The 27,594-nt window shown below is 41.6% G+C and overlaps 1 protein-coding gene across 1 annotated transcript in view; it reads right to left on the bottom strand.

Annotated features, from left to right (window-relative positions):
* Window positions 1–20,789: 20,789 nt before the first annotated feature.
* Window positions 20,790–27,594, bottom strand: part of negr1 (neuronal growth regulator 1) — a 129,581-nt gene continuing 122,776 nt past the window's right edge. Inside the window, exon 7 of the mRNA XM_084473403.1 lies at window positions 20,790–22,892. Coding sequence (XP_084329529.1) covers window positions 22,792–22,892 — 101 coding nt within the window. The 3' untranslated portion in view covers window positions 20,790–22,791. The remainder of the gene's footprint in view (window positions 22,893–27,594) is intronic.

Genomic DNA, 27,594 nt, shown 5'->3' on the forward strand with positions numbered 1-27,594 from the left:
TCATTGAGATGTTTTGTCTGTATCTAGTCCTGTTCTGTATAGATTTCCTCTTGGGAACGGAACTAATCGGATCATTAAAACCAAAATACAGCAGTAATTAGATTTCTGCAGTGGTTCTGCAGTGTATAACTGCACTCTCTTGAATGCCAATGACAACGTCAACTCCAGTTTGGTGCCATTTTACAAGCTGATTGTTGCACGCCAAAATCTGATTGATTAATAACTTGAGCCAGTCATGCAGTGAATCTAGTTTTGCTTATTTTTTTCCCAGAGGAAATTCCTCCAAAACATCAGTAAACGCTCATGCTTACGAGCACCAGCCATTGATGATGCTGTCGTTTAGGCACTCCTGAATCATAGGACACAAACAAAACATTCCAATGTCGGCATAACAATACAAGGCAAATTGATTTTGAAATTGTTCCAAATCCAAATAAGCTGTGCTTTGTTGATATTAATCAGCAGTAACCAATATATCAGACAGAGGTGTACAGTGTCCAACATCGGCCTAAATCTGTTATTGGAATGGGTTGATGATGATAAAATGATCAAATTCATCAGAATCGTCCTATAGCAGCTTATTGATATCATTACTGGCCCAGAAATATTGATCACTGTTCATCCAAAACTGATACTTGTCAACATATGAATCTTTCATACCTCCTAGTCATGATACCCAACTCAATAACCATTCATGACAAACAAACCCCACGCAGCGCGCACATGTGGCCGCGGTGTGTGTGGCTCTGTCAGGTTGTTTTTGCGCTCTAAACAAACCGTGTGATGATGAATGGAGAATATCCACCTGAGCAATATTGCCATTTAAATGTGTTGGTTGCAGCATCGTTTACAAGAACCGCGGGCGTTATCACAGTCGACAGTGGAGTCATTACCCGCGTGTGTGCATTGAGTGGTTTGTTTACCCCTCACTTTGCTCACACTGCACACTGGTACAGCCACCCTTTTCGACGTTTGAGCTCACACGACATGGCCGCCCTTTTGCACCCGGTATCCACAGCCACGTTCAAACACACGCTGGGGTTAAGTCTCCCATTCCTTTCCGCTACACAGCGACAACATGTCAAGCTGTGGATCACAAGAGCCGGCCTCTAAAGCGGTGTGTGTGTATACGTTATCTTTATTATCATGGGAGTCGAGGGAATATGGAGTTATTTACTCCTTGGGAGGTTCGGTGCTACTCTGACAGCAAATTGTGCTCCTCCAACAGCGCGTGGCGTGTAGATGCAGAAGCCCCATTGCCTGGATGTCGGACGGGGTGAGAGAGAGACAGCGAGATGTGATGTATGTTCCCAGGGACAAGGCTTGAACCTGCCATCTTCCCGCTTATCTCTGTCACAATATTATGGACACACATGTTATAGACGGGGATTGCTTTTTTGCCGCTGTCGCTTGTGCTAGCATGAAGCTAGCACAGTGAATTATCGCCCGTCGTATCTTTGACATTTCTGCTGAGAGGTTTGACGCGACGACGTCGGAGATATGAACTTTGTGCCGTTTCCTTGCCCCCCTTTTTTTGATTTCTTCTCTCCTCCACATTGGTGCCAACCGAGATTCAGTGGAAACTCTCACCCCTATCATTGGCTCCATCTTAAGAAGGTAGATCAAAACACACACACACACACACACACACACACACACACTAACATAGTCATTCACAGTACATAGCCCTGAGAATAGAGATCAGGGTTCAGATAGGCTGGTCTGTAATGCGGCGTGCCTAATCTGTAGACGAAATGTTGTTTGTTGTTGTTGCTAAAGCGGTGAACGCTTTCACCGGAGCTCGGACATGAATCCAATTTGTGCTAATGCGCTGCAGTGTGTGAGACTGGTAAACAAGGTCTACACCCATCCATAAGGCAACGGATAAAAAAACACCAAAAATACATCCCCAAAGCCCTCTCTGACTCATAAAGTGATGATTTATTGTGTACACAGTTTGAATGTCATGTAAAAGTTAGCTTGACGCCAGAATGTTGTTACTTATTCACTGGCAAAAACACTTAATGTGAGTGCACTGCTTGTAGAGCACAGTGAGGTATATAATGAATACAAGAGGCACTGGGGGTTGTCACAGGGTTCAGGGTTATAAACGTTGAATTCCTGAAGACCGCTGCTTCTACATAATCGGCTGATTTTTCGTTGGCTCTTTTCTGTTTTGATTCGCCCTCCCGAAGGGAGTATTGGCCATGTTCCAAAACAGAGACAGAGGAAGAAAGCATCACTGAATCCCCGTGGGAGATGCTATCCTCTCCAGTGGATGGGGGTCCTTTCTACCAAGTGCCAATGCATCCCCCACTATGTCCTAAAAACTTCACGTTTCATGGTTTCATTTAGAAGTATATTCACATTTTTTATTCCTAGGACTGAAAAGAGACAGGAATAAATAACGCAGCAAGACTTTGTGGTGATTAGAATAGAATAGAAGATCAAAACCGAAGTCATCCTCCATGTGCCACCATGTTTTTTTTGAAGAGGTGTCACAAGACAAGTGTGAAGTTATAAATAAGTTTGGACCGAGGATCGAAGGGCTTGTGATGGCTTGATACATTTGCCAAAAAACAGCAAACTGCACATGTTGCCCTCAATAAAATCGGGATACCGATTGAATTTGTTGTTTTCTGTGTGTATAAGGCTACAATTGGCATGGCACTCTCATTCATGTTCCTTGCAAAATGCCAGTGTTTGTATTGCTTTTAATTTTTCCAAAGTGTTGTTGATGGTGTGATCTCATTGAATATAGTCAGAAAAATTAATATTTCCTATTTTATTTCAATCATTTCTTGAAGCTGTTGCAAAAGTTTTGAATTCTTTGGCGGTGACTTTTACAACAATAACATTAATATTTAACAAGAAGTTTGAGAGTGAGGGTTTGAGAGTGAGGGTGACAGCAATTTGTTAGAATTTCCTCCGAGCCTAAACACTGTGACTTGAAGGTCGATTGGCACACAGATTGATTTTGGTAGGCTTTTGTGTTGGTTGTCCCCGGAAATGATACATCCACCAGAACGCCAGACATTGAAGGATAAGCAAATATCGCAACATCACCGGCAAGACATGACCTCTGCATATGAGAAGCGAGGGGAGAGAAGTGACGTCCATGTTTAAGATCAGCAGCATTTGCACAGCGACGACGGATGACCAAAGAAGTAATACAGAAGAGAAAGGCAGCAATGAAAAAGATTGGATTCGGTCGTAGCGAAAAGGGCCATCAAACACGCAGACAAAATACTGAGAACCCTCTACAAAATGGCAGAGTCGCAAATAAAACAAAGAAGCTAACTTGTGGCGAAACATGCAATAGGAGCTTTGACTTTGTGAACAACATTAATCACTGTTAGTGGCATTGTGGGGAGACTGTAAATCTCCTTATCTCGTGTGTCACTGAAATGGCTTTTGCCCTCCTTTGTCTCAGTAGTTTGAGCCATTATTTCCCCCTTCTAATAGCATGTCATTCATTTCAAAGGCATTTTCCCAAATGAGCGGGCCACCTAGTTAACAGAAGGCAGAGAGCGGGAAAAAAAGCCATTAAAATGGATGCCTTCCTAATCAACAGGGTGTTACCAAGGAACACGGAGGCGTGGGTTATTGTCTCAAATCTCTTTCATCATGGACCAAAACACCATTACCGTCATTGTCTAGCCTGGGAGATTTGTATTGTCTTCGCAACACGAGATGTTGGGGTTGTTTAGTTTCCAGTTGTATTTTCCACCCATTTATTTTGAACTATGACACCTGATCTGACACTGTTTCATTTTGTTACTAGGTCTGTTTATAATAATACCTAAAATAAGACTATATGGATATGGATAAAATAATAAATGATGTAGCTACCGTAAACAGAATGCTTACAGTAGCTTACAGTAGCATTGTATCAAGATGAATTGGTTTGGGCGGTTTGGCCCATTTATAATATAGGCTATGTATAATATCTCTATACCATATACCGCAACCTGAAAGTTGCTTAAGATGAAAGCATCAAGTAAATACAAGTCAAGTCAAGCTGATTAGAATTAAGGAATTAATAATGTTTGACATTCATTTGTAATATTTTTACAAACTATACTTTACCAATATTGTAAAGTTATATAAGGTTTTCTTTCTTTCTTTCTCTAATTTCTACACAGATCTTACATGTTCATATAATTGATCAGACCAAAAGAGCTACAAACTGTCCAGCTATCTAGGTACTCTACCCTCTACTGTAACAGTACGAGGTCATAGACATTCTTACATTTAACAATTTGAGCGGTGAGGGTTAGAGGTTAAAGAAAAAGGGAACGTTTGTTGCAAAAGAACTGTCCCCGTTTGCACATTTCTCTTTTAGTGTTGTGCTGATGTGTGTGGGTGTGTTTTTCCAAGGAGATTTGTTAAGCGGCAATGGCTTTTGCCAAACATTCTGAACCATCGCTGAACCAAATTAAAAGGCGTGATTAACCAGCGTCACTGCAGGGGTGGAGGAGGGGGATCAGGGGCTGATGCTGTACAGGTGTGGAGGAGACAGCAAGGTAATGACAGACTCCAGCAGATGAGGAAGGGGAGAGGAAGCAAGGTAAAGTGGGCGAGGTAACAGGCATAACAAGGAGAGGAGGTGTGAAGCGACAACAAGGGAACTGCCATGCTGCAGTCCGTCTGACAGCTATATTTGTGCTAATGACAGATTGGGTCACCCTGGGGCACGCACACACACACACACACACACACACACACACACACACACACACACACACACACACACACACACACACACACACACACACACACACACACACACACACACACACACACACACAGGTACTCTCTATACACATATAAAAACCTGTTTCTACAAAAGTCGGAGGTAAGAACTCGACGTGTCAATTTGTTCTGGGAAGCCTTTTTAGTAAAGAAATGATAAGTTGAAACGTACCCATTAGAGAATAAAAAAAAATCCTCTAGGGAGTAATTACAGTGTCAGTGGCACCATGGTGACAGATCACATTGAGTTTTGAGTGATAAATGACTCCCATTTGACTTTGACCTATGGAGAGGCAGAACAATGCTGCCAGCCACGACTCTTCTCCAAGCAATCTATTCCGGGCCCCGCACTTTATGCGTAGTGGGACTACCGATGGAGCCGGTAAAACAGAGTTTAACAAAAAAGTTAATAACGTTTTCAGTTATGGTTTTTGACAAACGCAGTTAGTCAAAAAAGCATCTTTTTGACAAAGACCTTTTTTGTTAATAAACATTTCATTTGAAAAATTGTACGAAGACATTTCAATTGAAGCCAGAGGTGTAAAGTAAAAAAGTTTCAGAAACGGCCATGAATAAACCAATCGCTAGTGCTACAGTGCTTTGTGTATGGAATAATATATGTAGCAAAATTCAAATGGCAAGTCATTGCAGTATGCAATTGACAATTCATTATGCAATTTAATAATGTAATTTGAAAATACGTTATTCAAAGTGTATTTTAATATGCAAAGTGACAATGAAATCCTCAATTCAATTTGAAAAAGTTATAATGCATTTTAGAAAGTGAGAAAATAAAGGCAAAGTTAAAATAATAAATATTTAAGATTTAGCAGAAAGCTAAAGCAAACATAAAAGTCTTCAGTCTTGTTTTAAAAGCTGTCAGAGTTGGGGCAAGTCTTAAATCCTCAGGGAGTTTATTCCAGCTATTTGTTGCATAGTAACTAAATCCTGCTTCCCCATGCTTCGTGTTGACTCTGGGGATAATTAACAGATTGGTCTCAGAGGATCTTAGTGGCCTAGAAGGCTTATGTAGTGGAAGCATATCAGTTAAATATTTTGGCCCTAAACCATGTAGGGATTTATAGGTTAGCAACATGATTTTAAAATCAATTCTCTGACATACAGGGAGCCAATGTAATGATTTAAGAATTGGTGTAATATGTTCACATTTTTTGGTCTTTGTTAGAACTCTAGCAGCGGCATTCTGAACAAGCTGTAGTTGCCTTAGAGTTTTTTTTGGGAGACCTGTAAGGAGACCATTGCAGTAATCAAGCTTGCTAGTGATAAAGGCATGTACAAGTGTTTGTAAGTCTTCGGTAGACATGAGCCCTCTAAGTCTTGCTACGTTTTTAAGGTGATAATATGCAGATTTTGTAACTGATTTGATGTGACTGTCGAAATGTAAATCTGAATCCATGATAACCCCTAGATTTCTGGCTTTGATTGAGGTTTTCAGGGACAGAGATTGAAGGTGCTACAGTGCTTTGTGTATGGAATAATATATGTAGCAAAATTCAAATGGCAAGTCATTGCAGTATGCAATTGACAATTCATTATGCAATTTAATAATGTAATTTGAAAATACGTTATTCAAAGTGTATTTTAATATGCAAAGTGACAATGAAATCCTCAATTCAATTTGAAAAAGTTATAACAATAAAAATTAATTAACATTTTGTCATTTGTCATTTTTGAGTGTCTTTATTCAAATGGAGAAGCATAGACGACTTATCCTTACTGGTACATGTTGACGCCAGTGTGGACAGGCACTGGGTGCGAAACGTAGGGAGACCTACATACCTACATACCTCTCCCATGGCCTAAAGGTGAAGGAGATCGCAGACCTGTATGGTGTCCACAGATTCGGGTGTAGGGTGGATCTGTGGACACCATACAGGTCCGCCATGGGAGAGCTATCCAAGGACGTTTCGCACCCTACGTTTCGCACCCAGTGCCATAGCACTTGGGAAATCCACACTGACGTCAACACGTACCACGTCAACACGTAGAGTTCAGAATGAGATTTTGTTGGCGGCAGCCGACGAAGAGTTAAAAAAGATAATGAAAAAAAATAGAAAAAAATTATTTAAAAAAAGCGCAGGTCAAATAAAAAAAAAAAATTATATATATATATTTTTATATATATATATTTTTATAATTCTTTTAATATAATTTTTTTTTGTATAATTTTTTTAAATGTAATTGAAAAAAATAAAATAAATTATAACCCTGGAACCCCCTAGTGGGTCTGTGTTTTCATTGGCTCACGCATCATTCTCACCTTTTTCACCCCAAACTAGTTTGCATGCCTGTTAATGAAATCCCGGACGATTTTGAAATTCCGCCACACATTTTTTTTTACAAGTGTCTCAAAAGAGGACGTCTGGTTACCCTACGTATGGGAAACCCATTTGATTCCTACCTGTTCCACTGTTAAATAGCGGCGCAAATTGGTGGGCGCTATCCTGGTAATTTCTCTGCGTGAGAAATACGTGGCGTGTGAGTGTGTGCATGGGTTGAATTGCGTGTGTCTCACGCTGAATGCATGAGACTTGAGAGCCCTGGGATAAGTCGTCTATCTTATCTCCCAGAGCATGCACTATCAACTGCATCTGTGTCTTCAACACGATTGTTCTCCACATCATCTGCCAAACTTCGGAGCGTAGCGACAATCTCCTCCATTGCTGACACATACAAACATAAACAAGGAAATTACGAGGACGTGACGTAAGTCCCGCCCATACGCGATTCGCTGATAGATTGCAAAATCTTTTGCAAAACGTTTTGCAAAGCGTTTTGCAAAGCGTTTTGCGGATTGAAATGTCTTTTGAATTTTGCAACACACAGAGTGTGCCGAAATGCATTGCAATCACGGGGGCGCTATAGATTACCATTTGAATAAAGGTACTCAAAAAATGTGACAAAATGTTAATTCTATTTTTATTGTTATAACTTTTTCAAATTGAATTGAGGATTTCATTGTCACTTTGCATATTAAAATACACTTTGAATGACGTATATTCAAATTACATTGTCAATTGTCAATTGCATAATGGTATGACTTATTGAATTGCAAATTGCAAATTGCTTTCCATTTGAATTTTGCTACATATATGCTTCCATATTAGTGGGTGCGTAGCGCGAGACAGGACGCAACCGCAGTGTTTCTTTTGTACTCCCTAATGGCAGAAGTTCACAAAGCTCACACAGAACATATACATATATATATACATATATATATATATATATATATATATATATATAACGGCAACGCCAGTGACACGCATCGTGGTCCGTATATATATATATATATATATATATATATCTTTTGTGTGTAGACCAGCACAGAAAAGATGGCCCTCAATTTTATTTTATTTTTCAGAGGGAGGCAGGATTAGATACTGTACTGTGTAGTACCTTCCCAGATAAAGGGCCTGCCAGCCTTACCGCCTTGCTGTATTTTGTTTTTTTTGGAGAGACTAGTAGGCACCCTCTGACTAAGTATGTGTAGGCTCAAGAGCTTTCCGAGCCTGACTTGCAGCTCAACTTCACACACTGGCAATGGCACACCAGGGAGACAGGCTATTGGAGGAGGGTTGCGTTCTTCCCCTGTAAAAATGTTGTATTAGCCAATTCGCCTATGGATTTTTACTCATTTGTGCCCCCGGTTGCGTTTACATGAGCACCATTGTTAGGAAAAATAAGATGAAACCACTTTTGCTAAATAACACAATCTCCCCCCCCCCCCCCCAGCCCCACCACCACAAATGATGAAAAAGAAGCTGGGAAAGAAGTGGTCCGAAGGGAACGGGAGGGGGTGTTCTACTTTACAGCTATGAGAACAAAGCATCCAGGGTACGGACCACGATGCGTGTCACTGGCGTTGCCCCGTCGTAAGTCAACACCATCTGCATCTCACCTCCTCCGTTCCTTATCTGTTGGCTGCTTTAGGCGTTGTCGTCTTCACTCGTGGTTGATTCAATTCCCATTAGCCGTGCTAAGTCCCTGCCGTAGCCGCGAGGGTGCTGCGACGGCGTAGTTGATTGTCCAAAGGTGATTGGCTGAGCGATGTGGGGCTCGGTTAATAACATGGTGGGAAGGATTCTGAGGTGTGATTAGTGAGACGCTTTGGCACGACCGCAGCCATTTCACCAGAGTGTTTCTTGGTTCTTGGTTTCTAGGGCTGGCTTAAGGAAAATGGGAATTTAAAGTATGATACTTGAAAGAGGGGAGCGGTGAGGCGGTCAGGATTGAAATTCAAATGCACTAATCTTTTTTACTTCACTGTTTGTTTGGTTTTCAAACAATGAATCAGGAGGAACTCAAATCTGCCTTTAAACCTGACCAACCTAACATCTGTAGTATAGTAATACAGAAACTGCTTTGTTCAATATTTAGTAGATGAATGTTGCCAGTAAAATATAATTTGGTCCAAAATGTGGTCACACAGGATTTAAGCACGTCATAAAATCTTCCTAGCAAACAAACAAATAAACATTTGACCGTACTAGTTCAGAAGCAATTCTGTCTTGTATATTTCTCCTGGTGACAATTTCATCTTTGCATCCTCACAGATGAATACTCCATATTGTATTACCTACTATAATCTAAAAGAAACATCAAATCACAACCCCCCCGTTCCCTCACAAATACAAGATCCAGGTTTAAAAAATAAACCAGACCCTAAAATATGCATTCATCATCGTACTTGCGTTACTCAAATCGACTTGCAGTGAATTCAAACATAAGTCGTCAAGGCGGTGGTGGGGTTAAGCATATTTCTTAAGGTTACCCGCAGGTGGCCTGGTGACATTGGGTATTGTATGCAGTATATTACGCCTGCCCTCTAACACTGCCCTGCTGCCTCGAACGCTGCAGCACATGTGGTCAAGCACTGCTGCTGTTGTTAATTATTTCTCATCAGTTTTGGGCTGTGGCGCTGGCTAACCAGACACTTCTCTGTGTCTCTCTAATAGCCCGCTGGATTGATTAGCGCTGGGAAGATGGGCAACTGTTTGGCCCACTGCCTCATTAGTCTCTCTGGTTGCTGGCTTTTTGTTATTTTCTTTCTGCAGGTGTGTTGCTGAACGCCACGCTGGTGCGCTCCCTTGCTCAACGGCGAGCCCTCTCCTCCTCCTCCTCTTGCCTGCCTGCCGAACTCCTCTACCTGCCTGGCTGCCTTCTCTGCCCACCTAATGGCTCCTCTCCACTGCATGGCTGAACTGCTGAGTTCCATCAGGAAAATATCGTTGATGGTACCTGGTACCTGGTACTTTTCTTTGGAATCCCCTCTGTGTTTCCAAGCAAGCTGAGGTGATACCAAAAGATGGCTGACCATTCTCTCTGAACAAGACTCCTGATTGGTCAGAGAGAATCGTCACTAGAACCAGCACTGCATCATCATTGTGCCACTGCCTCATCACTGCGCCACATGAGACTTCCTACTCACTCGGCTCGACTCAGTTAAAGGTCCAAATTATACCACCAGGTGTGAGTGTGATTAGCCATTACAACCCGTTTTGAAAATCTGCCTCTTCTGACATCACAAGTGGCCGTGTCCACCTAGAGTGTCCATCACATTCACAGCTGGTGGTATAATATGGGACCTTTAACACATTTGAGTTTCCAAGTGTCTCATGTTGAAGATTACGTCACGGCAATTTCCTGTGGCTTTACTATGACGAATGTGACATTGAGGAGGGGGCATTGTATGCAGGTGTAATTAGTACCAAAAGCAAGTTATGTTTAGTAGAGTCCAGTTGAGCCGGTACTCTATAATGGAAGTAAGCCATGAGGCCCTGGCTTCATACTTACCTAGCCCCCTACCTGCCCCCTCTCTCCCTGCCTGTCTCCCCCACTCCACCCTGTTTGCCTCCCGCACTCCCTGCCTTTTTTCTATACTCCCACCCTGCTTTTCTCCCCCACTCCGTCCCACCCTCTCTGCCTGTCTCCCCCACTCCATCCCACCCTCTCTGCCTGTCTCCCCCACTTCCTTCCTCCTTCCCTCCCTGCTTGACTCCCCGACTTCCTTGCTCCCTCCCTGCCTGTCTCCCCCAATCCCTCCCTCCCTGCCTGTCTCCCCCACTCCCTCCATGCCTCCCTCCCTGCCTGTCTCCCCCAATCCCTCCCTCCCTTCCTCCCTGCCTGTCTCCCCCACTCCCTCCATGCCTCCCTCCCTGCCTGTATCGCCCCCTCCCTCCATCCCTCCCTCCCTGCCTGTCTCCCTCCATGCCTCCCTCCCTGCCTGTCTCCACCATGCCCTCCCTTCCTCCCTCCCTGCCTGTCTCCCCTACTCCCTCCCTGCCTGTCTCCCCCACTCCCTCCCTGCCTGTCGCCCCCACTCCCTCCGTACATTCCTGGCTGTCTGTAGGGGAAGACGGAGGACAGGGACCGGAGCCATCTCGTTCATCTTCTGAGAGCAGCGGCGGTCACGTAGGAAGCCCTCTCTCGCTCCGGGGAAGTGGCCCAGGGTGACAGATGGGAGATGGGAGGGAGAGGGAGCGAGAGAGACGGAGAAGGGGGGAGTGATGCTCATTGGCCCTAGTTTCCGCTGTGGTCTGTTTATTTGTATATTATCTCAGTGAGGTATAGGACGCAGACCAGGAACGGCATGCTGGCCGTGTGTAGGCCTTGCTTCACGACGACACGCCAACAACTTACAACAACATGTAGATATTCTGATTCGGAACGCCATGCTGATTACATGTTGCTTTCTTCTTCTTCTCTTTCTTCTCCTTCTTCTCCTTCTTCTTCTCACGGCCAATCGGCCAATTACGCCATTAGCCACGCGAGCGGACGATAAACTCGACACGATTACATCCATATTTTCCACGGTGGCCCCCCAAGGAGCGAAAAAACAATCAAACCGCCATTATCCGGGACGTGGCTGGCGAGTGGCGGCGACGGAGGTGTGTTAGATAATGTATTGTCTTACCCATGAACGCCATATCCTTCAATTAAAGCCAGGGGACCCCTGGCAAGCCAGTATGGGTGTGTGTGTGTGTGTGTGAGCAGTTCTCTGAAGCACACACAGGTGTTAAATTAATAGCACTGCCATTAACAAGGCGTTTTTTGTGTTAGTGAATAAAATAAATAAGAAACAGTGAAAAGGGGAAATATTTGTCATCGGTGGTCTCGTGCCGTGACTAAACATGAGGACGTTTAACTAAGCAACTGGTCGGCCCTTCCAGTTTTGTCACTGGCATCCTAATTAATGTGTGAGTGGAGCGCTGCGACGCGGCAGACAGAGGGCTCATTATGCAGGCTTTTCATCTCACAAAATACTGTCGCAAATTCCTCTTCCTCCCTCCCTTCCTTTTCTGACTGAGTTTCGGTCACTTACAGTTCCATTTGGACGGAAGAGAAGAGTTTCTGGATCACAAACCCCATCTCCTGAACATTTGCATAATCCCTTATCGTGATCCCACCCCCGCAATCCTTCACACACATGCACACACACGCACAAACACGCACACACACACACACACTCGTCACCTCTGGTAAGGTAAACCAGATGTGCATTAAAAATTGCTTTGTAGATATTACTTTACATGGCCGAGGGCTCTCTTAATCGTCGTCCACAGCTATTTCATCGATGGGACTTATTGTTCTGCGGAACTATCTTCGTTACTTCATCTCGTCTTTTTTTTATGGGCTTTAATTATCAGAACTTTTGAAGTGTGCTTCACACTTCATCTGCACTCCTGTGATGTCCCCGGCACAGGCCTGCCAAGATTTAAATGAGTCAGTGGATGACGGGTGGTTGGGGGTGGGGGGTGGGGAGGGGGGGGGGGGGCAATTAAGCTACAGAGAGTGGCTTCCACTCAGCCCTGGTGTCCCCCCGCCCCAGAGGATCCCTGTCTTCACTTACTGGTTCCAGTCAGTAATCCAGCTACTGGACTGAATAATTCTTCATCCACCTATATTCTCCAATTTGACAGTGTTAAGAAAACAGAAAATGATATGTGTGCGTTTGATAGTGGTTGCCATGCAAACCGTTCACTTTAGCCTCACTCAATTACTATTCCTCAAGAGCTTCTTGTACACAAATATACAAAGAGACAAAACTGAAAAAGACAAAAGGTAACAAGATCAATCAATGATATTGTTCTCTGGTCCCACTTTCGACACATGTTGTTTCAGTTAGTTCCGTATTTGATGGTGTCATGATCTATCGCGTCTTATCAGTGTGTATCAAATAATCTAATCTTTTCCTTTGAGGCACAATAACAAAAACACCTATTTCATTTACCATGAGAGATGCGCGTTCTCTTTTTACAATTCCGCGGCGACTGACTGAATATTTTATGGCAGTGACAGCCGCTTCACTCTCAATATGGGAGTCAGTCATCAGTCTCAACGGCTTGCTTTAAAACCCCGGCATTATCTCAGCCTGCTGCGTCCCTCGGCTAGCAACTTATTTTCCACCTCACTGAAAATAATGAGAATCCGGCGGACAAATACCTTCTAGAGGCCTGATCTGAAGCTCCGGTGCCGTCTCTGGTGCGTCGGCAGGTGCTGCTGCACTTATCGGCAAAGGGTTGACCGTTTCAGAAATGGATTTATCAACATCCGTATTCATTTGAATGGTTTATTTTCTAATTCGTCATGAATCGATCACTACCTTTTGGGAGTGATTTGGGAGAATATGGTAAATAATCGTCATCTTTAAAGGGACTGTGATGAAGGTATTCTCACATCGTGAGCAACATAGGACTTAGATATTGGTGAAAAGAAACATTAAACAACCACCTCTTCAACCTTCTCTTTTTGTTCATTCAATAGATGGCCAAATACACAGCTTTATGTTGCTAAAATGACCCTTTACAAAGTCAGAATGAGCTGACATTCTGCCTGTCTCTGACATTCATAAACAGTTACACTCTTTCATGGGATGAAAAGCTCTTACAGATTTCAGGTAATATAAACGCAATCAAAAGGGGTCAACATTTGTGCTAAAAGTTACAGCTATATACTTTTCGGTCGGTATTCTGAAAAAAATGGAAGAAAAAAATAGAAAGGTTACAGATTACAGAAAGGTTACAGAAAGGTTCAAGACTAAAACCAAAATGGACATTTTTATCTTTAATCCAGGCATCAGAGGAATTCAGTCTTCTGAAAATGTGAAACTCAAAGAAAATCAATAAGCAGGTGAAACAACGTCCCTTATTGCAAATAAATGGAACCGAATGATCCTAATATGGCTTAGTGGCCTTCAACTGACTTACAAACATTTGAACTTGAAATCCTATGGTTTTACAATACTTTTACAAACTCAATACAAAAAGGAATGCCTTTGTGAAAACAACTCAGATTGAGCTGAACCATTATCCCTTCAACATGAGAAAATACTGTGTTGAGAATTGGGTCCAAAGCTTTTAGAATTCTCTTTTTAATCAAAAGGTGTGTAATTAATCTTAAATTAAATTTTAATTCAAATAAACACTAAAAGACAGACACTGTAAAGCTCATTCAAATGGTAGGTAGTTAAACAGACACCACTAGGCTCTGTTCCAGGATTGTTTAGAATTCTACCTCATATATTTTGTATAGATGACGTGTACTTAAGTAACTGATTCGTTTTATGGATAAAAATAAACGTTTTACATTTCTAAGAATTTTAATACCCATAACCTCATGCTTATGAGGCATGAGATGATGCATGAGAGATAACCAATAATTATCTTCAGTGACCGAGACAATGTTTATTTGTAAGGGTCTTAAATAAAAAAAGATATACAAATATATGATGATATGATATGATATAAGAAGAGCAAAATAAGTGCACTTAATTATTAGTTATTTTAATTTGAAACCCTGTAAATCTCTTACCATAAACATGTAGTTGGCCACTGATGGTCAGAAAGAGGTGATTTTTCAAGAGAAGAGACATGCTGAGATGACTCATTGGTAAGCTGACATGACTCATAGGGTTCTATGTTCAAGCCTGGCAGTGACCAGTATTAGTATTATAATTACCTCCAAAAGTAGAACATTGTAGTCAAAGCTAAGGTGATCATCTTCAAAATCACAGTGCAGCATTCATAAATCAATTGAATGAATACAACTTGGAAAATGGGCACATAAGCAGCGAAAAATAACGATGATCACCAGGTCAGATGTAGCTGAATTGTATACCCTTATCCTTTCAGCATAAGGTCATGTAGAGAATATCAGGAGAACTGATTTGTATTTGTATTCTTCGAATGTGGCTCACGATTGCATGAATTTCATTCTGAAATTCTGAAGAGATCCTGATGCACTGAATTTTGGATTTAGTTGCAGGTAATCTATTGTAATTCTAATCTATTTAAGCATCTTAAAATTAAGACCCTTACATTTTGAGATGAACTTGAATTTTGAGCTGCTTGAATAGTTTATCATAATTCAGGCAAAAATAAGCTAATTTCTGTCTTTTAAGTTAAGACACTTAAAATTAAGCTGTTTAATGTTAAGCTGCTTTAAGTTAAGCTGGTTAAAGTTAAGCTGGTTAAAGTTAAGCTGGTTAGAGTTAAGCTGCTTAAAGTTAAGCTGCTTAAAATGAAGCTGCATACATTTAAGCAGTTAAAGATGAAACTGGTTAAAATATAGCTTCATAAATTCAAGCCGCCTAACCCAGATTTACATAAAAGTTAATAAGGTTCAAATTTAACTTGACAAATAATAATAAATCACAATCTCAATGATTTCTGTTTAATTTTCTTTGGCCACATATATGGCAATTAGCAGTAATAGCAGGTGATATTTTGGTGCTCACTTCCCAGAGATCCAGTGTCACCTGTGTGACAGCAGTCAGTGAGAAGTTGGTTTACTAGTGACCGGAAAAGAAAGGGCACACACAAGTGAGTTGAAGAGCAAGTCTGTTGGGTTAGTTCGACCTAATAGTGCAAATGCAAGGGCCATCACACGTGGATGGTCCAACACTTACAATTCAGGGGGGCTTACATTTTAACGACCCTTCATAACAAGCTGTAACTTTCGTAGACACAGACACAGTTAGGCTAGTGTAGACATTAGGGAACTTAATACCTTTGTGCTGGGAGACAAACACATTAGCCACTAAGCTATCAAGTCCCTTGTGGTTTGTTTAGTATTCTACTATGTTGTATAGATCATGTGCACTTATTATAGTTACTGATTCTTTTTATGGATATAAATGATATCAGGAATCAAAAATATCTTTCTCCAGGGAGTTTAACACATACCAATGAGCCACTTCAGCTTGCCTCTTCTGTTGCAAACATCACCTTTTTTTTAAGTGCTTGTAACATTTTAAGTTGTATGTCTATTCGGTTCATACCTTTTTTCTACCTTTTTTCTATCTATTTTACTTTTTACTTATCTATTATTTTCTTTTATTGTATGACAATGTTTATATGTGAAGCACTTTGAGTCTGACTTGTGTATGAAAAGTGCTATATAAATAAAGTTGCCTTGCCTTTCCTTTTGCAAAGTGCATTTTTAAATATCATTAAGTGTCGTTTAGAAGTTAAAGGCCAAAGCTACATTTAGCTCAATGGGTTCCATTCAATGTCAATATAGTAGGCTACACTTTATAAATAATGTCATACATTCAAGTCACAATGTATAACATTAAATTTAGATAAAAATGACCTTGGATATCTGTAGGCAATGTTGTTTAAAGGTAATTTAAATAATGTTATCAATAAAATCGCATCCTATAAATGATATATTCTACAAATAAAATATGCTTGCCAGCCGGTACCTCTCTCTTTGTTTACAAGTATCTTAGTATTGACGTGCCCAAAACCCCTTCCTACGCTAGTTGGCATCACACAGTTGCACAGCCAGTTTGAGTGGAAAGAACAACATTATTGAGTTTTTGGATTCGTCGTCTCCTGCCTGCATACTGGGAGCGGCTCAATCTTATAAATTGTGAGTGACTTTGAAGGATTAAGAATTTACCATAGGTAAGTCTATTACTCTAGTGCTCAAGATGTAAGTATGTTACATTTTGTTTATTTTAGTAGCCTTTTAGGCCCTGGTTCTGGTAGTCTTTATGCTAGGTATGATAGCCTCATCACTGCTGTCTAACACAGTTTCCCACCCTTTTTTGTCTGACCCCCACAGCCCCATAGAGGGCTGAAGTTCCTTTGTACCAAACCAGAAATGATTTCCTTTAAACTAATTTACCATTATCATTTATCATCATCATAAAGTATTCTTGTGGCCCAGGCTTTTCGAATGGAAGCAGCTGAAGTTGGTCTTTCTTAACTGTGTTACTATATTGGTAAAAAAGCAAAATAACAAAGTACCTAATAGAACCTGCTCATATTGCCCTCCAGGTGGAATCACTGGTGTGTAACATACAGTATGTCTTCGCTGAACTGAGAAGTAGCCTTGGAAGTGGATGAGAAAGGCCCCCAAGAAATACAACCAAAGAATAAAACAAGGAAATATGCGTAGGAAGGATTTTGTTCACTTCAGGTGAGGGGTTATTGCTCCGAATAACCCGGCTTTATTTCTGGCCACAAATGCATGTGAGCAGGTATTCAAAACGCTCCTAAACCTCCGGAATAAAATATATTGCCATAATTGTGCTGTAAGCTATAGGCTCTTTCTATATTTTCTTGAAATAAGGAGAACTTAGTTCAAGGCTAGGGCCACAATCCATTGGCGTTAAATCTTGTTAATATTCAATGTGCATTGAAATAATGTGTTGAATACCTTTACAACATGTCGAATTTGGGTTATTATAGTTATATATTAATCACAAAGCATTTATTAAAGCTTAACTTATAAGCACTAGTTTCAGCTTTGTGTTAGCATTAGCAAGAAGATTTCAGAACTCATTGAACTCTATATTTAAAATTGACCATGATCAGATATATTCTATCTGACAAATACACCAAAGTGGATTTTAAAATGAATCCAATAGAGGAAAAATAAGAAGAAAAATAGATAATCTAACATGGGAATCATCTGCTAATCATCTTCTAATTTCATGTTAGCTTTTTAAATACTGTGTTCTTTAATGAATCAGCTATCATCGCTTCCAAATGTTATTAAAGTATTATGATAAATATACCAGGCCTGGCATAAGGGGAACCTCTGGCATGTATTTTGAAGAATGAATGTGCCTTAAACAAAAATAAAACTTTTGAAATAATATATAGCAACGTGTTTTTTTTCCCTCCTCACCCCAAAGGTGTAGCATCTTTGCTGCTTCACCATTAATGAAACTTCATTTTATCACATGCTAATTTGGCATTGAAACAGATAAAGCCCCAATCTTGATTGCAGGTAAATTCAGAGAACCCTCTGAGGAGATTTGACGACAGTCACAGAACTCTGGGGGGAGTGGGGGGGGGGGGAGTCTAGGCTTGGCCCCGGCATAATTGCATGAATAAAATAAAAATCCTCTTATCTGAACTTCAAAGTTTAGCTTTTTTTTCTCCCTTCCCTCAACGATGAAGGTGAAGACGTCTTTTCCATAAAGAGGGGTGAGGGGTGGGGTGTAAGAGGTTGGGTGTCATGGCCTTCCTCTGACAAAGTAATAAATCAACATGACATTTCCACTGGATGTAAAGACCAGGGCCACCTGCGCGCTCGCCGAGTGAATGGAGATTGTCGAAACGCCTATAAAACCCAATTCTTCTCTTTATACTCCCCTATAAACCGTAAAGGATTCCTATAATCTAGATTAAAACGAATGGAGCGTGGTTGGGGATGGATAGACTGTAGATTGCGTGGCATTTGTGCGCATATTGATGTCTCCACTACCGTAGAGTGCTGTAGAAAGGGAGGCTAGCCAAGTAAGCAGTCCCATACTGTTTACTGCCAATACTTTGTGCTATTGTTGATCTTTTTCACAATAATTTTTTATAGAACACGATTATATATCTCATACTGACTATGATACGGTTCATAAATTTGTGGGAACCAGAAACTGCATGGTGTGATTTAGGCCTTGTTTCCTGTTTGGTCATGGAGATATTTAACCGAAAAACTACATTGTGTGAGTGGATGAAGCTTATAGAAGAGGACTTTAATAAGTGTATTTCTACAGTGGCCAGTCTATTCAGTGTTGATTGAAACCTTTACAGACACTTTTTAAAAGTTTGCTATTGCTGGCCGAGTTTATGTTCGCCAATTGCACACTTACAGATCCCCACCTCAAGCCATGATTGATCAAATCAAGTCTGAAGCAAAAGAAATTGAAACAATCCGTTAAGTTTTGAGCTTGACTGCTTCTTTTGTGAGACTAGTAAAAAAAATAAAACCAATGCACTGTTAGACCATTATATCAAGTACTGGAACAACCAGATCCAGTACTTAAAGTCTTTTACAAGGTAAAATTTATCCGAAATCCTGCTGGGTGGTCATTAACTGGAGATACGTGTTGAAGTATTATAACATGAATACTTTTATTGCAAATAATAGTGATTCGATAAAAGGGACTTGTTAATACCATTATTCAAAGTAATGAACATCCTGTACATTTCATACGGAATACTAGCATGGCCTCGACCTCTTTAGACAAGCAACCAACATCACGCGCCATGCTGTCACCAAAATGTGCCACAAAAAGAACCATCATGACTCCCAACATGAGCGGATTTTGTGTTCCCTTCATTGTTAAGTCGATTCAGCCCAAAACACAGAGGAATGGTGAGTCGTAGGAGGGAATATGAATCTCAGCTCTTGAACGCAAAGTAAAATTAAATACAAATAGTGACAACTGGTTCCATTCATAAAAGTGTTGATTATTTGTAAAATGGCCATCTTAAAAACACAGGTTAACTTTTTTTTTGACATGCAGCACGACCATACTCTCTGCACATTGTCAAACACGCGAGTGTGTGGGGAAAGGAACGAATACAACACACACCGGATCTCTACGGATCAAAAGGTACCCTAATCTTCTTTTTTTTTCTCCAAATATACACACACATCTGCTCTATAATACTGTTATATCGGCTCACACCGTCTCTGCATCAAAAAGTAGATAGTTAGATTGCAAACATTGTTCTTTTTGATCTATTCAGTTGCAAAAGATATCAAACTAAATAATAATAATTATAATGACATTTATGGCATCTAAATGACCCCGACAACATTGTAAAGTATGCCTGTACTGTGCCTCATTAAAATAAATGATATATATTTATATATATTCAGTGTTACACGTTGCAGGTGTGTTTTCCTTTACATTGTTTTCACAAAGGAAGAGAATAAATACACGTCTGACCCATTTTTAATACACCTTAACATCTAAACAAGACCATACGCTGCAATATTTTTGATAATTCGAGAAAGAAACTAAACAAAAACAAGCTGATCAGCAATTCCCATACAAAAAAAATAAATACAAAAGGCAAATAAAAAAAATTATAATTGCTCAACAGACCTTTTTAATTCACCACCACATAACTTAAAAAGTAAGAAGAGATTTTGTGCTTTCAGAGTTCCACTGCGATGGCTATACTTCTATGGGTTTGCAGTTACAAGGTTGTGTTCTTGTTTTAATGTCAGTCACTTTCCATGACTCTAAATCCCTTGACTGGAAGGTGATACACGTTGACATGACCTAAAGGAAGAAATAAAAAGATCCAACCTTTGAGAAGGTTAAACCTCCCCATGGAGGTTATATACAGCATCTTCATCTGGCTTATTTGTAAATACCTGTTGCCTATTAGTCAATTCACGGTACTACGTATGTGAATGCGTAATACCGGAACTGGAAGATAAGGGAGCTGATATAATTGTTTTTTTGTTCTATTGAAATATTCAATGTCAAGTTCAATGAATGAGACGCTTGTGTGTGTGTGTGTGTGTGTGTGTGTGTTGGCTCCACTCATGAAAGGTTGTTCTTTTAAAAACCACAAATATCCTTCTGGCGGTGGAGGTTCATTTCATGTTTATGGTTCTATTAAGGCAATATAGTATCTTCTCGTGTCGTAGATTAAAGATACACATGGATGAGTGTGATGTTTATTTGTAGTATTTTTTTTTAAAAAGCTAATCCTGTACACACTGACGCTCAGCTTCCAGCACCACAGCCCCCCCCCCCCCCCCCCCCCCTCCCTCCCCCCCGATATGTTTGAAAAGCCATGGTTTTGATTTGTCAAAAGACCACACATTGATCCTAATTAGCGCAGGGGTCGTTGGGCCTCAGCCATCTATTCATACAGTGGTATGTTAATGACTATAAAACACAATGGTGTATTCAACTCCTGTTATGGCCGGGTGCTGAGTCCGAGAGTGGGTTCAAGCTTTCAAGGCTGCACACCTCCCTGTCTCCACGTCCTCGCGTCCAAATCCTACTCTCAGAACAAGGAGAATTCTTTTTGGGGGAGGGGGCGGGGGTTCTGTTCTGTAGTGGACCACTCATCAAACAAGCACACAGGGATGCACCGCTTCCTGATTTCAAGATGTTTTTTTTGGGAAGGGAATTGTTATTTTTGACCTTGAACTTTTTAAAGTGACACTTAGCAATACTGTTGGCAATACGGAATTGGAAATGTTGAATGAACCAGTTAGAACAAAATAGTGTGTTTAAACACGTTTTGCACTTCTAGGTTGACACAGTCAGAGTTGGAAAAGTGGGAGTCAATAACAAACACAAGTGTCGCTAGGCAACACGCATGGCTAGAGACGGCCCCCCGGGATGAACCGCCCATCAGACTCCTGAGCCAGAGTTTCAGTCCCCACTCGGTAGATGTTACCATGTCCCAAACAAAACACCCAGTCGAAACTGGCAGGTTTTTGAAAAGATTCTTGAATACATTTCACTTGGGGTCAGTTTGGAGAACACCATAACCCTTTTCATTTTGTTATTTTTTTCATGATATAAAACAATTGTCCTCTACTTCCTCTAAGCCACGATAGCATAATTACAGTGACATTCACCAAGATGGACCCACTAAAAACAAGATGGACGTTTATAATAGTTCACTTGTGAGAAAAGAAAAGTATGTAAATATAGTTGCAGTAGTGAGCTGTGTTCCTCTTTATCATCATCATCATCATTATCATCATTGTCACATATTGATTGATTAAAATCAGAAGAGCTGGTCCCCATTTCAAACAAAAAGCCCATTTCATATTAAAATATAAACATATATTACAGTATACTTGCTACTATGACGGCTGCCTGATTGGTGATTTTTAAAACAGGCACAGTACTATAAAGTTCCATTTTTATTTACTACAAAGGACTTGTTGCAGTTATTCCTTCATCAAGTGAGTAATCAACGACATGTACCCACAACCCCAAAAAAGAATCCTTCGATACTAACTGTCCTTCTTTTTTTTCATTTTTAGCACACTGCATAATTATAATTTGTATTGATAGGTATCTAACTATATGCATTTCCTTTGCTGAACACTCCGTTGTACATTCAATACTTAATACAATATTGGTATGGTTAACTGTGTGTGTACTAAGAAACTTGGCACATTAACTTCTTTTTTTTTACCATTTACAAAAACCGAAATGAAAATGTGTGTTTTGTTGCCATCACTTAATACAAATAGATATAGTGTGTATGTGTGGTTGAGGGTAAAGATAGAATGAGATAGAGATAAAGGGGGAATAGTGAGAGAGAGAGGGCGAGAGAGAGAGGGGGGGAAGAGAGAGAGAGAGAGAGAGCGAGAGAGAGAGAGAGAGAGAAGCATAATTAAATAAACTGATTTGAGGGAGGGGGGGTAAATGAGCACTGATTCACAAAGTACTCAAAGTAACAATCAGAATATAAAACCAAAATAAAAAAAATCCAAAATCAATACACCATTGTATTTACACAGTGAAAACCAAAGTCACGAGAAAAAAGAAAAGAAGAAAATATTAATTTTCCTGACACAAAGTAACGCTGATTATGTATCCCAACACTTGTTTCCCAACAAAATGTACCGGATTGGACTTCAGCCATCAGCCAAGGTCCAAAGAAATAATGTAATTTTCCATAAATGCTTTCGAAAGGGATTCTTTACAGTCATTGTGTACGGGGGCCGGCCATACTCTCTGGGGGGGGCGGGGGGGGGAGGGGCGGGGGTGGGCCGGGGGTAACTCCACTAGTATGCACTGAGGAAGGTGGAGAGAGCCAGGATCAGGGACCAGCAGGCCAGCGGGACCTGGGCGCTTCCTGTACTCCCATAGGGTGCCGTGTTGGGTGCTGTGGGCAGGGAGACAAGAGAAGCTCTGATTAGTTCTGATTGCTGTTTCACACAGCAGCGGCGGCAGCACGTGTTCCCCCGATAACACAGGAGAAAAGAGGCAAGGGAAAAGCAGGTCTTTAGCTTGGGAAGTTGCTTCACAACTAGAGTGGAACAATCAGTGACAATTACCATCACAGCTGTTTATTCAATTTAGTTTTTCCTTCCAAAGTGTTTACACAGAGTAGTATTTCGTAAGAAAAAAAAAATGGAGATTTTGATGCATGCATTTCCCTTTCATCTCCAACATGTGCCACACTGCTAATGCCACTAACTGTCTGTTTTTTTTCTCCAAATTAGAACATATTTGTGTATCATATCAATATCAGAAAACAGATAGGAGAATAAATGGAGGTTTGAAAATATGTTAGTAACACATCAGTTTCACAACAACAGCAGCAGATATTAGAATACATTAACGTTGCAACATATTTTTTGGACCATATCAACATCACAACATGCAGATAGAGGAATACATTAAGGTTGAAACACATTCTTTCTTTTTTTAATCATAACTGTATCGCAAGCCACACAGAGGCAGATTTGAGAATAGGATAGATGAGGTTCATGACAAGTTGTTTATGCCAAGTGATGTGTAATTAGCCGGCTTTGTCTTCTGCGGCTTGCTTCGCTCTCACCAGCGTTCACCCGCCTTAATACAAGCAGACGCCAGAAGGAGTTGAGAGAAGAGAAGGCTTTCTTAAATAGAAATACAGCCAGTGCTGCAACCTAACAGACAGGTGAGATTTAATCCCCCCCCACCTGGTTTTATCAGTGAGATTTCAGAATGAGTTTGTTGTTGAATCGTCTGTGCAATGTATCCCGCTGGCTGAGCGAAAACCCTGGACGGCTCTTGTTGTTGATGTTCTATGATTAATAAAACAGGCTGGCTAATGGGCCAATGGGATGCAGGCAAAACTCGGCAGAGAGGGGAAGGGGAGATACTATTGGATTAGTTACGGCCAATGATCCTCAAGTCTTGCTTCGGGACGCGTCTTAAACATGAGTGGCAGTGAACGCAGAGCTAAGCGAGCTAGCGAAAGCTAGTGAAGCCTACACTGTAGCCATGACGATGCATGCAAACTTTGTGGAAGACAGGGGATAAAAGTGACAGTAAGTCAAGCTGACACCAATGGGGTCCTTTTAAAACACACACACACACACACACACACACACACACATGCACACAATACTGCAATCAGCTTTTGGTCTACCTGGGGAAATCATATGCTACACGGCCAATACCAGCAGGACACTGCTATTTACACAGCCATGTAATTAGTTCACTATGTAATACATGTACACCCAACACTGCCACACACACACACACACACACACACACACACACACACACACACACACAGGCACCCACACATGCCGCCCATACACACATATAACCTTGCAGACACTCACATTCATGCAACCACACACACACAAACACACATACATGCACTCGTATACATCCAGGCAGACACACACACAAATACCCACACACCAAAGCAGCACACAAATGTAAATGCATACACACACACACACACACACACACACACACACACACACACACACACACCAAGCCTCTGAATAAATCAAATGACAAACACACACACACACACACACACACACACACACACACACACACACACCAACATACACAGGTAAATGCACTGACTTACATAAGCAGGAGGTTAGTGCATAACAGCGCACATTCATTCATCATTGACACCAAAAAATCATTTTCCCATTTACAACCATCCATCACTCCAACACTGTGCTTTCCACATATCCAAACCAGAGAGACCAGGCAAGGCATTCCTACCGTGCCCATGCCGAACGCCTTGAATCATGTTGTTGTGGAAGATAATAGCAGGTTGCTTAACAATGTGTTCTGCGTTGATTTGGGTGGATGAGTTTTACCTCCCTCCCAGGGTTGGAACACAGCCCAATGTCATGTGTTATGAGCTACTGTTTTACCAGTTTTTTTAGGCTTTTAAGCGCAGGCGTCAAATTATAGTGAACAGCATACCTCCGACGGGAGCACAAAGGAGAAATATAGTGAGGTGAGTGAGGGGGGAGACTAGAGAGAGCATAAGAGAGATGAGAGCGACAGAGAATGAAAGTACTAATTTGGGGAGGAAAACATGATGATGTTTGGTGGATTTCCGATCAGTTGGTGAAGTGCACTCCGTTTGACGAGGCGTTTTCCTTTGTGTGTGTTGAGCAGTTCTTATTTTTCCCAGGTTTTTATTTTCCGCAAATAATGCCGTTTCTGTCTGCCCATGTTTCCTTCTCTGTCATCACACACTACCTACCAGCCCTCTCTCCCTCTCTCCCTCGTTCCTTTTGTTTTACACTGTGTACCTCTCTCGCTCTCTCTCTCTCTCCCCTCCCCTTCCACATCCACAGCATAGGATAATGACACAGTTTTCCACCGCTGCGAGAGGAGTGAGCCGAGAGAGATGGTAACCATGGCAACAGCTGCTGTCCTGCGCCCCGCCGGTCCAGCCACTGTCATGTCCTGAACGCCAGCCCCCCCCTCCCTCTACCCACCAACCCACCCCCCACCTACTGACAACCACCAACACCCCCCCCCCGGATCGTCAGTAACAATTTGCTACGAGATATTACATCCCAGCCATCATATCTCATCGGATCACCCCTTCAGTGCTGGCACGGCCATAACCACACTACCCAATTTGGCACACTGTACCCTGTTGGGTTTTATAAGACATATACACATTTATCACACAGCTTTGATGAATACTCGATTTGGATTGGTCAGTCACGGCATTCGTCGTGCTTTGAATATCCCGCTGTGAATAACAGACCGCTATAGACGCTATTTCCAACCGTCAAAACCAAAAAGACAATTTTTTAACAACCAAAGCAATAAAATCGTTATGACATCCATACAACGATTCTCTTTAACATAGTCTGTGTCTAATGATCGCAACTTAAACCCTGATCGCTGTGCATTATCCCTACAATAACGTATATACATACATAATATATAAATATATTATGTTATGCAATGTAAACGTACAAACACACACAGTATATGCGGTTCATGGGCCAGGCCGTGGGTAATTGCCCCCTCTACTGTTTCTGACTGATGATGATTGTGTCTCACAGTGTAGCGCACACCAGCGTCAATAAACCTCCCTCCCAGCTTAAGCAATTTAAGGGGGAAAGGGTGTGAAGAGAGTCGATATGGCCGGGATCCTGCTTTCCCAGTGCCGTGTTTGATTTTGGGGCTTTTAATATCCCCCTGTGTCACTCCCTTAGAGCAAGGCACCTCTGTTGTTTTGACTGTGTGGGTTGTAACTTGCCATTTTAATTAAGTCCCCCCCATCCAGGAGCTGCCTGAGACAACACTGGCTTTTTCCTACTTATTAACATGGAGGGAAGAGGGTGCTTAAGAGTGTGTGTGAGAGAGAGAGAGAGAGAGAGAGATTGCGAAAGAGAGCGAGAGAGAGAGAGAGAGAGAGAGAGAGAGAGAGAGAGAGAGAGAGAGAGAGAGAGAGAGAGAGAGAGAGAGAGAGAACGAGGGGAATAGCAAAAGCAATAAGCAATATGTGGAGAGAAAGGAAAATAAAGCAAGCCAGGAGGTTTTAGATAGATATTGTGGAAACGGAGAGAGAGAGAGAGAGAGAGAGCGAGAGAGAAAAAGAGAGAGAGAGAAAGAGAGTGAGAGAAACTGACAGACAGGCAGGCAGGCAGACGGACAGACAGACAGACGGACAGACAGAGAGAGAGAGAGGCTCAGGATTGGGTCGGGGAGGTGATTTCCACACAAGGCGACTCCTCTGTGGCTTTGGAGTTTAATTGCCAAGTACATCAGCAGTGAGCCACAATGAACTAGCAGGAAGCCCGTCCATACATCACAGAGGAAGCAACAGTCAAGACCGAGCACAAAGACAGGCAGCCGCTCCGAGAGACGAGAGCGGGAGATAAGCAGAGATGAAAGCGCTACACTTCAGTTACTGTTGCGTGCACGCGGTCGCGGGCCAAATGAAAAAATAAAAAACCCTCCCTCGCGACATGCCAACATCGCATGGAAACAACAGCGAGCCCTGTCCTTGAGTCCTTGTTGTGGTGGGATGGAGATATGAGCTTGAAACAGGGTTACCTATGTTGGAAATTCATGAGAGTTAGTAGGGATCAGGGTTATCGCTCTTTCGGATGTATCTCTCGCTCTCTCCCTCACCCCCCTCCCAACCTCCCTTATTTATATTCCACCTTTTGTGCCTCTATGTACATTTGAAGAATTATTAATGGTGATTATCCTAAATCATAAACGGTTGCTATAATAGTTGTTTTTTGGGACATCAGGGGTACAGAACAGCCCCCAAAAAAGAAATAAAGGTGATACTTAATGAAGTACCAATCTGAACGGGATGTCTACCTTCCATTGAAGATTCATCACCCCTGAAGGACACTTCTAAAACAATCCACACATCAGACGCACAAGAAAACATGAGGAGGCAACACACATAATGGAGGACACACACACACACACACACACACACACACACACACACACACACGATGAATCACCGAGAGCTACTGCTGAGTGACGCACATGCGTCTGCCTGGGCTTGATGTTCACAACTGTGCCACCGTGCACGGCCCTGAAAGCACCAGGTGTGAATGTGATTAGCCGTT

The sequence above is a fragment of the Micromesistius poutassou genome (genome assembly GCF_964030765.1).
Source record: "Micromesistius poutassou genome assembly, chromosome: 9".
In the NCBI taxonomy this organism is placed as follows: Eukaryota; Metazoa; Chordata; class Actinopteri; order Gadiformes; family Gadidae; genus Micromesistius; species Micromesistius poutassou.